The 15,627-nt window shown below is 43.8% G+C and overlaps 1 protein-coding gene across 1 annotated transcript in view; it reads left to right on the forward strand.

The window, feature by feature from the left end:
- The window catches only part of LOC115083294 (dynein heavy chain 5, axonemal-like), a 1,259,434-nt gene that overhangs the window by 322,322 nt on the left and 921,485 nt on the right, over positions 1-15,627 (forward strand). The window contains exons 23-24 of the mRNA XM_029587102.1: positions 1,030-1,166; positions 3,067-3,229. Of these exons, the coding sequence (XP_029442962.1) occupies positions 1,030-1,166; positions 3,067-3,229 (300 nt within the window). The remainder of the gene's footprint in view (positions 1-1,029; positions 1,167-3,066; positions 3,230-15,627) is intronic.

The following is a 15,627-nucleotide window of genomic DNA, read 5'->3' on the forward strand; positions in this document are numbered from 1 at the left end:
TTTATCTCTCTAGCATATCCTGATGTTACATTTACCCAGTCAATATTGGGGTAATTGAAATCTCTCATTATTACTGCTCTACCAATTTGGTTAGCTTCCCTAATTTCTCTTAGCATTTCACTGTCTGTCTCACCATCTTGGCCAGGTGGATGGTATGATACACCTATCACTATATCCTTCCCCAGCACACAAGGGATTTTTGTCCATAAAGATTCAATTGTGCATTTAGTCTCATGCAGGATGTTTATCCTGTTGGACTCTATGCCATCCCGGACATAAAGTGCCACCCCACCTCCCAGATACTTTTCTTTGTCTTTGCGATATAATTTGTACCCCGGTATAGCACTGTCCCATTGGTTATCCTCTTTCCACCATGTATGCCAATTAAGTCTATGTCGTCATTCATTGCTGTATATTCTGGTTCTCCCATCTTACTACTTAGACTTCTGGCATTAGCATACAAAAAGTTTAAAGTGTGGGGTTTTTTTTGTATTTTCATTCTGCTTTTTTATTGATAGGCATAAATTGGAATCTTTTAGCTTAGGTGAGTTTTTAATTACAGGCACTTGGACCACTTTTCTTATTATTGGAACCTCACTGTTGGGATGCCCTAATTCTAATGCATCATTAGTAACTTTGAAGATACCTCCCTCCGAACCATGCACTGCTGAGCGACTGTCGGCTTTCCCCTTTGTTCTAGTTTAAAAGATGCTGTATCTCCTTTTTAAAGGTTAGCGCCAGCAGTCTGGTTCCTCCCTGGTTAAGATGCAGCCCATCCCTTTGGAAAAGACCCCCCCCCCTTTTCTAAAGGGTCCCCAGTTCCTTACAGAACTGAATCCCTCTTCCTTGCATGCTCTGAGCCTTCTTTTGTAATAGAAAACTGTAACAGGATTTAATAAGAGGTGTAGTTACATATCTTCTGGGTTTCTCTACCTGGATTTACTATAATGTGAGGCTCTCAATAGGTAGAAATTAACTGTAGGGGTTTTTACTAATATATTTTGATTCAATTGCTTTTATGTGTTGCAGAGGTCCTGGTGTGGAAGGCATTCCCCCTCGGGAAGCAAGTGACAGATTACAGGTCTTCCAGGTTAAATTTGATGAACTGTGGAGGAAATACATCACATATTCTGGTGGGGAAGAACTATTTGGTCTTGCTGTTACAGGTAATGGTGCCATAGCCAGAGCATTGAAACATAAAACCTAATGGTGCTGAATAACAATGGCCTTCTACACGTGTTAGGAATTTTCTGATATACTATTCTATCCAGGGTTCTTGGGTACCATCTTCCCCTCAAAGTTAATTTATTTCATAGAAATTAACCTCCTGTGATGGTATGGTCTCTAGATTGGGGTGATCAAATGTCTTCCAAAAAGGATGATGGTTAGGCTCAAAGCTTGGATTTCCACATGTTTGTAGCCTAGGCCACAATCTGGGACATGGTTTAAAAACAAAATGCTTAAACAAAAGCATCCCTCTTCCTTAGTAGCAGGCCTTTTTGCTTCACCTAGAAAATTTCTTATTCACAATTGTTCTTGCTGTTTAGATCTTTACATTAGATTCCAATTCCTCCTTAACACAGCATTAATGTGACTTCTTTACCTGGGTTCTTGGACTCCGGCTTTTTTGCTTTTCTGCATCAGTACATTATTTATTTATTTATTTATTTATTTAAGAATTTTTATATTCCGTCCTTAGCAAATAAATTTGAACAAAAACGGTTTACAACATTGAGCATAAAATAATAAATACTAAACTTTCATAAAGTGAAAGTAAAAATGAATAAAATTTCATAGTAACATATCAATGTCAATATTACTAATATCCTTATACCTAAAGATATTAAAATAAACTTAAGTTAACTTTACATTTAATAAACATAAAAGATAGAAAAAATAAGAAGAATAAAAATCATTATAAGCACAGCATAATAAAACAAGGAAAACTGTCTGGTCTCTTAGTCAGTGGTTCTGAATGCTTCTCTAAAGAGATATGTTTTTAATGATTTTTTGAAATCCTTACTACTTGAGATGTGGTGTAGGGCATTCCAATGTTTAGGCCTTGCTACAGAAAAAGCTCTTTGACGGGTAATGTTTAGTCTTGCTAATCTGACAGAAGGAACATCCAAAAGGCTCATATTTGAGGATGAAAGCTCTCTAGAGGGTTTGTATATTCTCAAAATAGAGCAAAGCCAGGAAGAGTTAGGGTTATTTAATAATGAGTGAATTATAGTTAGTATTTTGTACAAAATTTGATATTTGATAGGCAGACAATGAAGTTTACATAAAATTGAAGTAATGTGCTGTTTTGAAGGCATACCTGTAAGAATATGAGCTGCATTATTTTGTATTAACTGTAGCAGTTTAATTGTTAACTCTGGTAAACCTAAATACAAACCGTAGGGTTTCCTTGAGGTTTCTTCCTCCAGACATCTTTCTCCATATTGTCTCCTCTTCCTTCTGAGACGACCTCTTCTCTGCCTAGCTATGGCCTGGGTGGGATTCTGACCCTCCTACTTTCCCAGAACCCCATCCAGGGACCTTATGTGGTATTTTTCCCCTTATTTTCTCTTGATATAGCCATCGCTGTGATAATTTTGGAAGTGGGTGATATATCTTAATAGCTGCATTTTTGCTTTCTTTATTCCCTTCTCGTGAAAATCCCCTCCTCCAGTGATTCCATATATTTTCCTTGCCATTGTCTGTCTGAGGAGACAGCACCGCATCTCTGCTTTGTGTGATAAGGTGCAGTGTTGTCCATAACAGAGCTGGATAAAGATGGAGGTTGAGCAGAGTTTTCAAGCAGAAGTTGGAAAATCTGAAGAAATCAGGAGTTTCTGAAGTGGAGTCCAATATATTGTGATTACAGACTCGAAAATTTGCAATATAATAAATATTGTACTTTAATAGTTCACATATTATGTATGGGTAGTTGGCGCACAAAGCATCATTTAAAGGCATCAACTGTAATACTATTTAAATAATAATAAAGTAGATCAGCACACTTTGTAAAAGTTGTGAGAGCAAAGCAATGTTCTGATGTCACTGCTTTTATATCTGAAACAGAGTACCCTGAACTCCAGAGGATAAAGCGTGAGCTGGCTTTGCTTCAGAAGCTGTATGGGTTATACAATTCAGTAATTGATAGCATCAATGGATATTATGAAATACTGTGGACTGATTTGGATATTGAAAAAATTAACAATGAACTCCTAGATTTTCAAAACAGGTATGCATGGTGATGTTTAGTGTTATTTTGCTCTGTGGTATATGAATAGGGTCCATGGATCTCCCTCTAAAGGTATGACAGTTACTTGGCAGAATAAGCCTTCCACAAAGGTAATCCTTTTAATTGAATATATGGACCCTTGAACCATAATAATATTTGTAACTCAGTCTGTGTTCGAAGGGACCAATTAATTAAAGATTTTTTAGCCAGTTTGTGTCTATGGGAAAAGACCTTAATGATTCGATTCCTCATTGTTAAAAGTAAAATTAAATAATTCAAAAGATATTTTATTTTTTTAAATTTTTTAATCACAGCAAAATTTTAGATCATTTTTAAAAACAGACTTTTATGATCATCTAGTTAAAAGAACTTGGTAAAATTATTAGTATAATAATGTCTTTTTGTTCTATGTTGAAGAGAAAATGGGGTATAAAATGGCACTGATCTACATACGTAGAAGTGAATAATTTTAACAGTGAATTTGAAAAAAAAAGGTTTCAGGGATCAGAAAAATTCAGGAAGGTTTTCCTACTATGTTAAATGATATGCTGAATGCCCACAATGGACCAGATTCTGTTACTTCAATACTATCCAAATTGTTCTCTGTACGTGGCAATCTGCTGAGGAATGAGTCAGATAAGTGAGTGATCTGATTGCTTGAAAACTCACTGGTGCTTGGTAATGCTGATGTGTAATGATGTTTTTAGTACTGTTGCTCAGTCTGTCCATCTTTAAATTTGTTATTACAGTATTGCTCTTTGAACCACTTCTTGGTTCAAAAAATATAATACAAAGCTTCTAAGTATAAAGTATTAATGTCCAGTAATGTTTCTTCCTCCCATATGACTAATATCACTTGAGTGTCAGTACTAGGGATGTGAATCGTTTTTTGACAATTTAAAAAAATCATCCGATATTTTTTAAATCGTCAAAAATCGTTAGAGTGCGCGATACAATAGAAATTTTCCACTCAAAAATGGCTCCGATGGCCCGATAAAAAAAAACAACCCACCCGTCCCTTTAAAAATGACCCCTTAGCTTCCCCCACCCTCCCGATCCCCCCAAAACATTTTAAAATTACCTGGTGGTCCAGTGGTGGTCCCGGGAACGATCTTCCGTTCTCGGGCTGTCGGCTGCCACTCATAAAGATGGCACCGATGGCCCTTTACCCTTACCATGTGACAGGGTATCCATGCCATTGGCCGGTCCCTGTCACATGCTAGGAGCACTGGCTGGCCAGCGCCATCTTTAAAGATGGCACTGGCCAGCCAGTGCTCCTAGCATGTGACAGGGGCCCGAAAGCGGGAGCGGGAGATCGGTCCCCGCGCCCCCACTGGACCACCAGGTACTCGTAAAAAGTTTTGGGGGGGGTTTGGGAGGGTGGGGGAAGGTAAGGGGTCAATTTTAAAGGGTCGGGCCTCACTAAAAAAAAATTAACGATGTGAATCAGAACCGATTCCGATTCACATCTCCACCGATCAGATTTTTTTCTCCCTCTAGCCGAACCCGTTAAGACGATCGGGCACACGATTCACATCCCTAGTACACATGTGTGCACGGGCAAGCTATTTTATAACATGCACAATTTACTAGTGATAGTTGCTTAATACAACAGAATTCTACATTTGTAAGTTCTTTCTCATACTCTGATCATTCTTTTGTTACTTGTGTTTTGGAAGTTAAGAAACTTTCTAAGTCTAAAACAAAATGTACTCTTTTGAAAAGAAATTTAGATAATGTTAAACCAGAGGAATTAGAATAATTTTGTGAATACACTATACTGATTTACCAATAGAATCACAAGTTTGTTCCTAGAATATTGTAACGTGTATTCCCTGTATGTCCCTGGATCAGTCCAGGCTCCTGGGTTCCCCCCCCCCCCCCCCTTCTAGCAGATGGAGACAGAGCAGTTTTCAAAACAAAACTCTGCCTTATATAGGATGGTGCCACCTACAGTCCGGCAGTATTCCTCTGTTTCCAGCAGATGGTGGAGGTGCAAAACCTACAGTCTGGGCTGTATGCTTAGTTGGTTTCTTGAGGTTAGTTAGAATTAGGTGGGTTTTTTTGTTTTTTTTGTTCTTTGCTCAATTTAGCTTTAATTAAAAAAAACAAAACAAAACAGGAGTTTGTAGCAGCAGAGTGGTCTTTAGCTTCCCAGGGGGTCATGAGGTTCTGAGAGGATCATCCCCCACTGGTCTGAGGCAGCTGCATCACAGGGTCGAAGGCCCTACTTCATCTACTTGGCAGCTGTGGGTACGACACCGGGGAGCTCGGTTCACTCCACCCTATAGAATCAGCACCTTGGACCACTGCCGGGCAAGTTATTAACTTTAAAAAAAAAAAGTTTTGGTTTTGATTTTTTCTCAGTCACGCCGGCTCTCTCTCATTCCCTGTCTCAGCACAGCATTCTCCGAATATTCGCTCAGCGCAAGAACGGAGGCCATTTTATGTATTTATTTTTTTATTTAAAGAGTTTTCTATACCGTCGTTTAGTAATGCACCATCACAATGGCTTACAATTAGGCAAGTAAATAAGTTTGCTTTGTTTAGAAATTATCTAGAGGGTGACAATCAATTTTCGGTTACATGTTTCAATAATATACTCTATATGGAAAATGGATTGGCATTTCCATTTATATGATTAATAGGATAATCATATACATTTTATACTGTCCTTCTCTTAATTTAATACTTAATTATGATAAAAATAATAAAGTAAGCAATTATGCTTTTGGGTGACTTTCAGCTGTGTGTCGGGGTTCTTATTCAGCGACCTCACTGTGAAAGGCTTTTTTGAAGAGCCATGTTTTTAAACTTTTTTTGAAGAGTTTTAAATCTTTCATTAATCTTATTTTGAGTGGTAATGCGTTCCATAATATTGGCCCCGCTAAAGATAGTGCTCTCTCTCTAACTTGGGTCAGTTTTGCTGTTTTGACCGAGGGTATGGTTAGTAGAGCTTTATTAGCCGATCTGAGATTTTTCTGGGGGACATGCAATCATAGTGCAGTGTTTAGCCAATCGGCATTTTCGTCATTGATTAGTTTATGAATTGTGCATAGCGTTTTAAATTGCATTCTTTGTTCTATTGGCAGCCAGTGTAAATTGGCAAGTGTTTAAGTGAGAGTCTTTTAGATCTGCTACTCATGCAGTGCTGGGGGAGGGGATTTTACTGCCTCCTCTTTCTCCTCAGCAAGGTTTCCCAAGGGAAAGGGAACCTTTACAGCCTGATTCCCCTGCAACGGAGGATAGCCCTGAGGGGGCTTCTGACTCCTCATCATCTTCCTCTATTTCGTCACAATTTGTGTTGTTGCTCCATAAGGCTTACAAGGCGAGGAAGTTAGGAAAGCAGCAATCTGGTGTTAAATTCACCTCTCTGGGTTCTAAGCCTAATTCTAAGAAACGGTCCAGGTCTAAGAGGGGTGCGGAGCCTCCTAAGCCTAAGCGTCTTCTCTGGTCAGGGGTCCCTCAGACGGATATGAATACTTCTGGGCAGGATACTGAACCAGAGGACCCGGACCTCCAGTCCAAGCCCCTGTAGGGGGTGGATGTGGAACCGTATTTACAGCACCAGATCACAATGAGGGGAGCGCATGTTGCGGAAGGTGATGATTCTAAGGTGGTCCACCTCTTTAGGAAGGAGGAGTTGGGTCCTCTTATTCCTTCATTCTAGCTGAGCTGGGCATTGAGGGTCCACCAGAGGAATCTAAACTGGGAGCTATGGATCCGGTTTTGCTGGGTCTGAGAGGCCCTGCTTCTTCCTTTCCTTTTCATTTCTCGGATACAGACTTGCTTTTCCAGGATTGAGATACCCCGGATCTGGGATTGAAAGTGAGTAAGGCCATGGATAAGCTATATCCTCTGCCAGAGGATGCTTTAGAGCTGCTGCGAGTGCCCACGGTAGATGTGGCACTCGCAGCAAGAAGACCACGATCCCTGTTACAGGGGCTACAGCACTCAAGGACCTGCAAGACAGAAAGTTGGAGTTGCAGCTTAAAAGGATTTTTGAGGTTTCAGCACTGGGAGTGCGAGCGGCTATGTATAGCAATTTTGCCTTGCGAGCGGGTCTCTGCTGGGTTCAGCAGTTACAAGCCAATGCTGGTTTGTCAGAGGAGGAAGCGGCCCAAGCAGTCTATCTGGAAGCTTCAGTGGCCTACAGTGCTGATGCACTACACGACCTACTGCGGACGTTGATCAGATCCATTGTTTTAGCGGTCTCCGCTCGTAGACTCCTCTGGTTAAGAAACTAGTTGGCAGACGTCTCCTCCAAGTCCCAGCTGGAGTCTTTGCCCTTCAATGGCAAATTACTTTGTGGTAAGGACCTGGAAGATATGATCCACTCTCTGGGGGAGAATAAGATTCATCGATTACCGGAGGATAGACTAAAGTCCAGGGGCTCCTTTTCATCCCAGGCCAGATTCTGAGGGAATCGAAGATTTCGACCATCTGGAGCGCCCACTTCTTCCTTTCAGCAGACTCCAAAGAGGCAACAGACCTGGTCCCAGCCCTTTCGTGGCTGCCGGTTTGGACGACCTGGTAACTCCCAGTCTGCTTCGGGAGCCAAGTCTTCACAAAGAAGGCGCGCTGGCACAATCCCCGGTGCCTGCGGTAGGGGGCAGACTATCCCTCTTCTTCAAGGAATGGGCCAAGGTAACGACGGACCAGTGGGTGCTTACCGTGATAAAGCAAGGCTACACTTTAGATTTTGCACGGCGCCCTTGGGACCGATTTCTCATCTCTCCCTGAAATTACGACTCCAAGCATCCTGGACACCTTACACTGCCTTCTACAACTAGAGGCCATTGTCCCCGTCCCTCCGGAGGCAAGAAAGACAGGTTGCTACTCCATTTACTTTGATTTTACAAAATGCTGCTACAAGAATTCTCACTGGAAAAAACAAAAGAGATCACATAACAGATACGCTCGCCACCCTACATTGGCTTCCCATAGAACAAAGAATACAGTTCAAAGCACTGTGCCTAATACACAAACTTATCCACGACGATAAAGCAGAATGGCTGAACACAGCACTTAGAGTACATGTCCCACACAGAAATCTAAGGTCAGCAAACAGAGCACTCCTTCCCATTCCTTCTGTGAAAACCGCAAGACTTACCCAAGTAAGGGACCAAGCTCTGTCTCTAGCCGGTCCCATATTATGGAACTCCATGCCTCTTGACCTTAGACTCCAGAGCAATCATAAACTTTTCAAAACACAGCTCAAAACCTGGCTTTACATACAAGCCTTCAAGAAAGAAAACTGATGCGGGCAATGAAGTAAAGTTATGGGGCATAAAGCACCGAATGCCTAATTTTATAAATCCTTACTGAATTATTTCAACATTATTTTTTAACTGTAGGCAACCTTCAGGACATATTGCTATGATACACTTAATCCCCCTAATAAACGCCTTATTGTTACCGAATACTATTGGCACCACCTATGTATGTACGACCCATATTTTTTTACTGGTGCCCTATTGTAAACCGTTGTGATGGTGAATAACTTAATGACGGTATATAAAAACTCTTAAATAAATAAATAAATAAAATAAATAAATAAATAGTGCCAAAGAAAGAGGGATCCTTTCGGCACATTCTAGACCTAAAAAACGTAAACAGATGTCTCCGAGTACCACGTTTTCATATGGAGACACTCCGGTCAGTCATCGCCTCGGTGCGAAAGGGAGGGTTTCTGGCATCCCTGGACCTCACGGAAGCATACCTTCATATAGGTATTCATCCAGACCACCAGAGGTTTCTTCTGTTTTCAGTACTGGGTCAGCATTTTCAGTTTCAAGCTCTGCCCTTCGATTTTGCTACAGCGCCCAGGACATTCACCAATGTGATGGTGGTGGTGGCAGCCCATCTCCAAGGGAGGTACTTCTCGTGCATCCCTACTTGGACAACTGGCTGATTCAAGCAAAATCGGAGTTGCTTGCCCGGGTAGCGATTCGCAAAGTGCTTCAGCTCCTCCAGTCGCTGGGCTGGGTGGTCAATTTTGCCAAGCGCCGGCTGGTTCCCCCGCAGTCCTTGGAATATTTGGGTGCTCTCTTCGACACTCAGCAGGGCAGAGTATTTCTCACCACAGCCCGCATCGCCAAATTGCAAGACCAAGTGAGGGGCTTATTGCTCAAGCATCCACCCAGGGTCTGAGATTATTTGCAGGTTCTTGGGTTGATGACTTCAACATTAGAACTAGTACCCAGGTCCTTTTCTCATATGAGGCCTTTACAGTCCGCGTTGCTTTCCTGATGGAATCCAGGCAGCGCGGTCCAGTCTTGATTAGTGGTTGATGCCGGACAATTTATCCCGAGGAGTCCCCTTGGAGGTGCCCGACTGGACAGTGGTCACCACGGATGCCAGCCTCTCTGGTTGGGGGGCGGTATGCCGGGAGAAATCGGTGCAGGGATTATGGTCTCCCGACGAAGTGCTCTGGTCGATCAATCGGCTGGAAACAAGAGCCTTGTGGTTAGCGTTACAAGCCTTCTGTCCTCTCCTCCATGGCAGGCCGGTCAGAATTCTCTCGGACAATGCGACCATTGTGGTCTATATCAATTGCCAAGGAGGAACCAGGAGTCAACCAGTGGCGGTGGAAGTTCGTCAATTGATCAGCTGGGCAGAACAAAACTTAGTAAGCATAGCATTGTGTCACATCACCAACGTGGACAACATGCAGGCAGACTTTCTCAGCCATCACTGCCTAGATCCCGTGGAATGGGTACTGGTAGATGCAGCCTTTCAACTCATATGCGATGCATGGGGCAGGCCCAGCATGGACCTAATGGCGATGTTTCAGAATGCAAAGCGCTGCGGTTCTACGCTCGTCGCAGAGAGACAGGAGCAGAAGGGGTGGATGCCCTAGTTCTGCCCTGGCCCACCGAGGTTCTGCTATACATCTTCCCACCTTGGCCATTGATCAGCAAAGTGCTCAGGCAGATAGAGATCCATCCAATGGAGGTAATCCTGGTAGCCCCAGAATGGATGAGACATCCATGGTTTGCGGACCTTCTCAATCTTGCGGTGGCGGGGCCGCTGCGGTTTCCAGTTCTTCCAGACCTGCTGCATCAAGGGCCCGTTTGTTTGGAAGAAGTTGATCGCTTCTGTCTAGCGGCATGGCTTTTGAAAGGCAATGGTTAAGTCGCAAGGGCTATTCTCCAGCCGTAATAGCTACGCTCTTGCAATCACATAAGACATCTACCAATCTCACATATGTTAGCGTATGGAAGGTTTTTGAGACTTGGTGTTTGGACCGAGAGGTCACGCCTACTCGGGCCTCGGTGTCGGATATTCTGTGTTTTCTTCAATCCGGTCTTTCCAAGGGCTTGTTATGCAGTTCCCTCAGAGTGCAGGGGGCGGCTCTTGGTTGTTTGCGTGGCACCGTCCAAGGCATAGCGTTAGCAACACATCCGGTTGTGGTTCGTTTTCTAAGGGGAGCGAAGCACTTGCGTCCTCTGCTGAGGCATCCTTATCCTTCATGGAGTTTGAATTTAGTTCTCACAGCTCTTTGCTCGGCACCCTTTGAGCCTTTGAAGAGGTCGACTCTGAAGGTAATTTTTTTGATGGCCATTACATTGGCTCGTAGAGTGTCGGAACTCCAGGCGCTTTCCTGTAGGGAACCTTTTTCGCGAATTTCGGATTTGGGAGTTTCTTTATGGACGGTTCCTTCTTTCCTGCTGAAAGTGGTTTCCTCTTTTCATGTCAACCAATCAGTGGAGCTGCCGGCCGTCACAGAGTTAGACTGCTCGGATCCCTTGGCTGGCGATTTGCAAAAGCTGGACCTTCATAGAGCATTGCTGCGTTATCTGGAGGTTACAAATGCATTTCGGTGTGATGGACCATCTTTTTGTGCTGTGGAGTGGACCTAAACGAGGACAGGGAGCTTCCAAAGCTACTATAGCTCATTGGCTGAAGGAGGCTATTAGCTCAGCCTATCTCCGTGGTAGATTCCCTTCCTATGGGTCTGTGTGCCCACTCTACTCGTTCACAGGCAGCATCCTGGGCGGAGAGTCAGATGGTGTCTCCGCAAGAGATTTTCAGGGAGGTTATGTGGAAATCCCTGCATACTTTTGCGAAGCATTACAGACTGGATGTCCAAGCATCAGGTTCAGGAGGATTTGGAGAGGGAGTGCTGCGAGCGGGCCTCTCCGGATCCTATCCCAGGTAAGGGAGCTCTGGTACATCCCAGGAGACTGGACTGATCCGGGTACATACAGGGAAAGGAAAATTAGTTTCTTACCTGATAATTTTCGTTCCTGTAGTACCACGGATCAGTCCAGAGTCCTGCCCATCAGAGACATGGAAGGAAGGGAGAGTCCGCTCAGTTCGTATGTTATTCGTTTTCAGATCTGCAGAAATTAGGTTTGATGTCCTCAAGTGGTTCTCAAAGTTCAGGTCCCAGGAGGGTTAAGTGGACCAGTCTTTTCTTGTATATAGTTATGGTGGTTTTGGGAGAGCCATTCTGCTTTGACATTGAGTAATACTGCCGGACTGTAGGTGGCACCATCCTATATAAGGCAGAGTTTTGTTTTGAAAACTGCTCTGTCTCCATCTGCTGGGGGGGGGCAAAACCCAGGAGTCTGGATTGATCCGTGATACTACAGGAATGAAAATTATCAGGTAAGAAACTAATTTTCCTATGCAATAGATGAGGTTGCTCCATCAACTACTCATCTAATCCTCCATGATATTATGGAAGTTTGACAATGTTAAAAGATAGAATCGTCAATTAGAAAATGGAGAAAATTAAAAACTCTTGAAAGCCTATAAGCTTGTAAAACTAACATTTGGAATTATAAGTAGGCAATAATTCAAGCAAAAAAAAGAATCTAATTAAGAAAATGAATAAAGCAGAATATCACTCATAAGCTTTTTAAATTGATATCTGATTTTTCAAGAATGTTTCTTGTTCATTTGGGCCTGATTTCAGGGGACACTCAGCAAAACCATTTGAGGAATTTTGTAATTAAAAAAAATGCGAACATTCAGAATAACTTTATAGAGTGATTTTTATAAAACATTTAAAATAGATGACTGATTTTCAGATTGACTCAGGGTCTTTGCATAGTAAATTTGTCTGTTTTAATCCTGTGATTCAAGTGGGTATGTAAAAAATGTTATAAACTGAGACCTACCACATCTTATTTCAATCCATTTCCCTCTAAACTGGTAAAGGAGACAAAAGCAGGCTTGGAACCTTATCCTACTTCTATTGTCAATACTAGTTTGGATCAAGGTTCTGTTCCTTCTTCATTAAAGCAAGCTTTAGTTAGACTTTTACTTAAAGGTCCTAATTGGATCCAGTCAATTAAAACAATTACAGACCTATTTTAGTAATTTACTTTTTTTTCTAAATTGTTAGAAAAAGTGGTTCTATGTCAGTTATCTGACTTTTTGGTAAAGTTAACACCCTTCATCCTAAACAATCAAGTTTTAGGTTAGCTTTGAGACAGTGTTTGTGTCACTAATAAATGAGATTAGAGTAAAAGTGGAAATAGGAAAGGATGCTTTTTGAATGTATTAGATATGAGTACAGCATTTGATTCAATTGATCATTATGAGGTAGATCTTAAATAAGTACGCCAGATTTTATAAGATACGCGCGTAGCCGCATATTTTGTCTCAACAAAAACGTCCCAAGTTTCCTCATCCAAAATAGCTAACGATCCTTCCAATCAGTCTCCAAAACAAAGATCTTTATGTTTGAAGTCATTTATTGTAAAGATAATTTCTTATTACTTACAAGTGTTGCTTTCAAACATCTATGCTTCTGGCAGAGATCCTTGTGGCTGGAGGAAGGCAGGGGAAGGGAGGTGAAGTGTCTTGGGACGCAGGGTAAGAGAACTAGTGTTTGAAGCTGATTAGTCTTTATGATAAAAGCGGTAGGAGGAATGTAAAAAGCTGTTCGTGTAACAGAGGTTACAGGCACGTGAGTCTTCTACTGGCCTAGCTGAGACTGACCTACCATCTTGGAAAGTGAATACAGGAGAAATCACCTCAGGCTGAGGTAAGGGGCGAGAGCCAATGGTAGCGAGCCCAGGACCCAAGTGACAGGAGGGAACATGAAGAGCAGTCCATTCAGCCAATAAGGTACCTGAAAGGACCTAGGTTAGGTTAAGAAGGCATACAGATCCTTTCCCAATGGGAGGAAGGAACAGAAGGGAGGGGGCTTCTGTTAAAGGCAAACTCCCTTTAAAGGCAGGGGCTCTCAGACTTTTGTACTGGGTTACAGAAAGTGTCACAAGTACTAGGAAGGAGGGGCTGTGGAAAACACAGGTGGAATGCAATTTTATACAGACACAAACATGTACCCTTTACTGGGGACAGAACACCGCACATATCTTATAAATCCGGGCTCGGCACGTGCAAGGCTGTGCAAATTGGCGGCCTGCATGCGCCGAGCCACGCAACCTGCCCTCTGTTCCCTCCGAAGCCGCTCCAAAATTGGAGCGGCCTCGGAGGAAACTTTCCTTCCGCGTCCCCCCCACCCTTCCCCTCCCTTCCCCTATCTACCCCACCCCCCGGCCCTACCTAAATCCCCACCCCTACCTTTGTTGTGCAAGTTACGGCTACTTGAAGCAGGCGTAACTTGCACGCGCTGCCTAGGCATCCCCCGGGACAGGCCGCAGTGCTGGGGGACTCGGGACCCGCCCCATGACACGTCCCCTCCCACCCCCTTTTACGAAGCCCCGGGGCTTTGCGCATGCCGGCGGCCTATGCAAAATAGGCGCGCCGGCCACGAGTGCCCTGCGCGCATAAATCCGGCAGGATTATGCACGCAGGGCTTTTAAAATCTAGCCCTATTTGTTGCTGCTGCGTTTGCAAGACTTGGGAATAGAGGGTTGGCCCTGGAATGGTTTCACTCATATTTAACTGATCGCTCATTCAAAGTTAAGTGGGAAATAATGAATCTACAGTTCATAGTTTGAAACTTGGATTCCTCAAAGTCAATTTTAGCACCAACTTTGTATAATCTTTAGTTGGCAATACTTGCCAGGATTTTGGTTTCAGTGGTTATTTTTATGCTGATGATTTTCAGAATGTCGCCTTTACAGATTCTACCTTGAATACTGATTGGTCAGCTTTATCTGCAGTTGCCTCTTGGTTAAATAATCATTAATTAAAACTCAGTTCTGTTGCGTGCCCTGTCCGCACGCGGCCCACACACGGGCCTGCTCACCTTTCCAACTCCACTGCAGGTCCCAGGTCGGCCTCCCCAACAGCTGCTGCAAGCTCCTCCAGGCCTCGGTGTCCCGTGCCGGCGGTCGCCGGGCCTTCCTCAGCGCACCAGGCCTCACAGCGGGGCTTGGCGTCCTCCGTGGCATCGGCCCTGCCCTTAGGCACGTGCGCGCGGACCGCCTGGGCCCTCATAGGGCCAGGGGTGGGTCCAAGCTCCGCGGCCCGCCCTGATTGAACGTACTACTAAATGAAGTGCCTGCCTGCACTTCCTTGCCTTGGCAATGGGGTTGACACATGTGTGTTGAGATTGCCTCCATGTCTCATAGCCTGTTCCAGTCGTTCCAGTCTCTTTCCAGCATCCTCATGTTCCAGCTTTGTTCCAGCACCCTTGTGTTCCAGCGTCCTCGTGTTCCAGTGTCTGTCTGTTCCTGGTGTCTGACTCTCTGGTACTGAACTTTGCCTGCATCCTTGACCACGCTGATCGCTGCCCAGATTCTGACCTTGGCCTGCCTCCTTGCCCACATCTGATCTCTGGAACCTGACCCCTACTTTGGCTGAATACTCTCGGACTGATCCTTGGAACTCGACCTCGGCTATCCTTGACCATGCCTCCTTGCTTCTGGCCCTGCTCCTAGCCTTGTCATCGGAGACACTGTACTGGCCTTCCTTGATTCCTCAGGCCTTCAGTCAAGAATCGACCGCGCACCCTTGATCCTGGTGGGCACACCTTTATACTTCCTATCAGGGAGACCCTGTGAGGCCCACCTAATTCCAAGCGGCCCGGGTCCCCAAGGGCTTCCAGTGGTAAAGCTCCAGCTAGCCTCTGTCTCCTCCTGTGCTCCGCCACCTGGTGGCAGGTGCTTCCTGGGTCCGATCAGGGAGCTGTTCTCCACTGCTCCAGGACAAGGGTCCACCTCCAAGTGCAATAAGTTCAGATAAAAGAAAGGAACTGAGGATTTCAAGACTGAAGCAACCTTTAATTTAACCCCTTTGCAGAAAGTAACACTGCAACCAAAAGATGCAGTTGTGACGCTGGGAGTCAAATTAGACTTAGGACTTTCAATGAAGGACCAGATATCTGTTGTTGTTAAGATGTGTTTTTAATTGTTGCACTTGGTTGCTTCAAATTAGATTTTATTTACCTAGGAAATATTTAGAAATAGTTTATTATTTAATCTTCTCTAGACTCAATTATTATAATACACTTTTCCAAGGGTGCACAT

The sequence above is a fragment of the Rhinatrema bivittatum genome, chromosome 2 (genome assembly GCF_901001135.1).
Source record: "Rhinatrema bivittatum chromosome 2, aRhiBiv1.1, whole genome shotgun sequence".
Classification (NCBI taxonomy): domain Eukaryota; kingdom Metazoa; phylum Chordata; class Amphibia; order Gymnophiona; family Rhinatrematidae; genus Rhinatrema; species Rhinatrema bivittatum.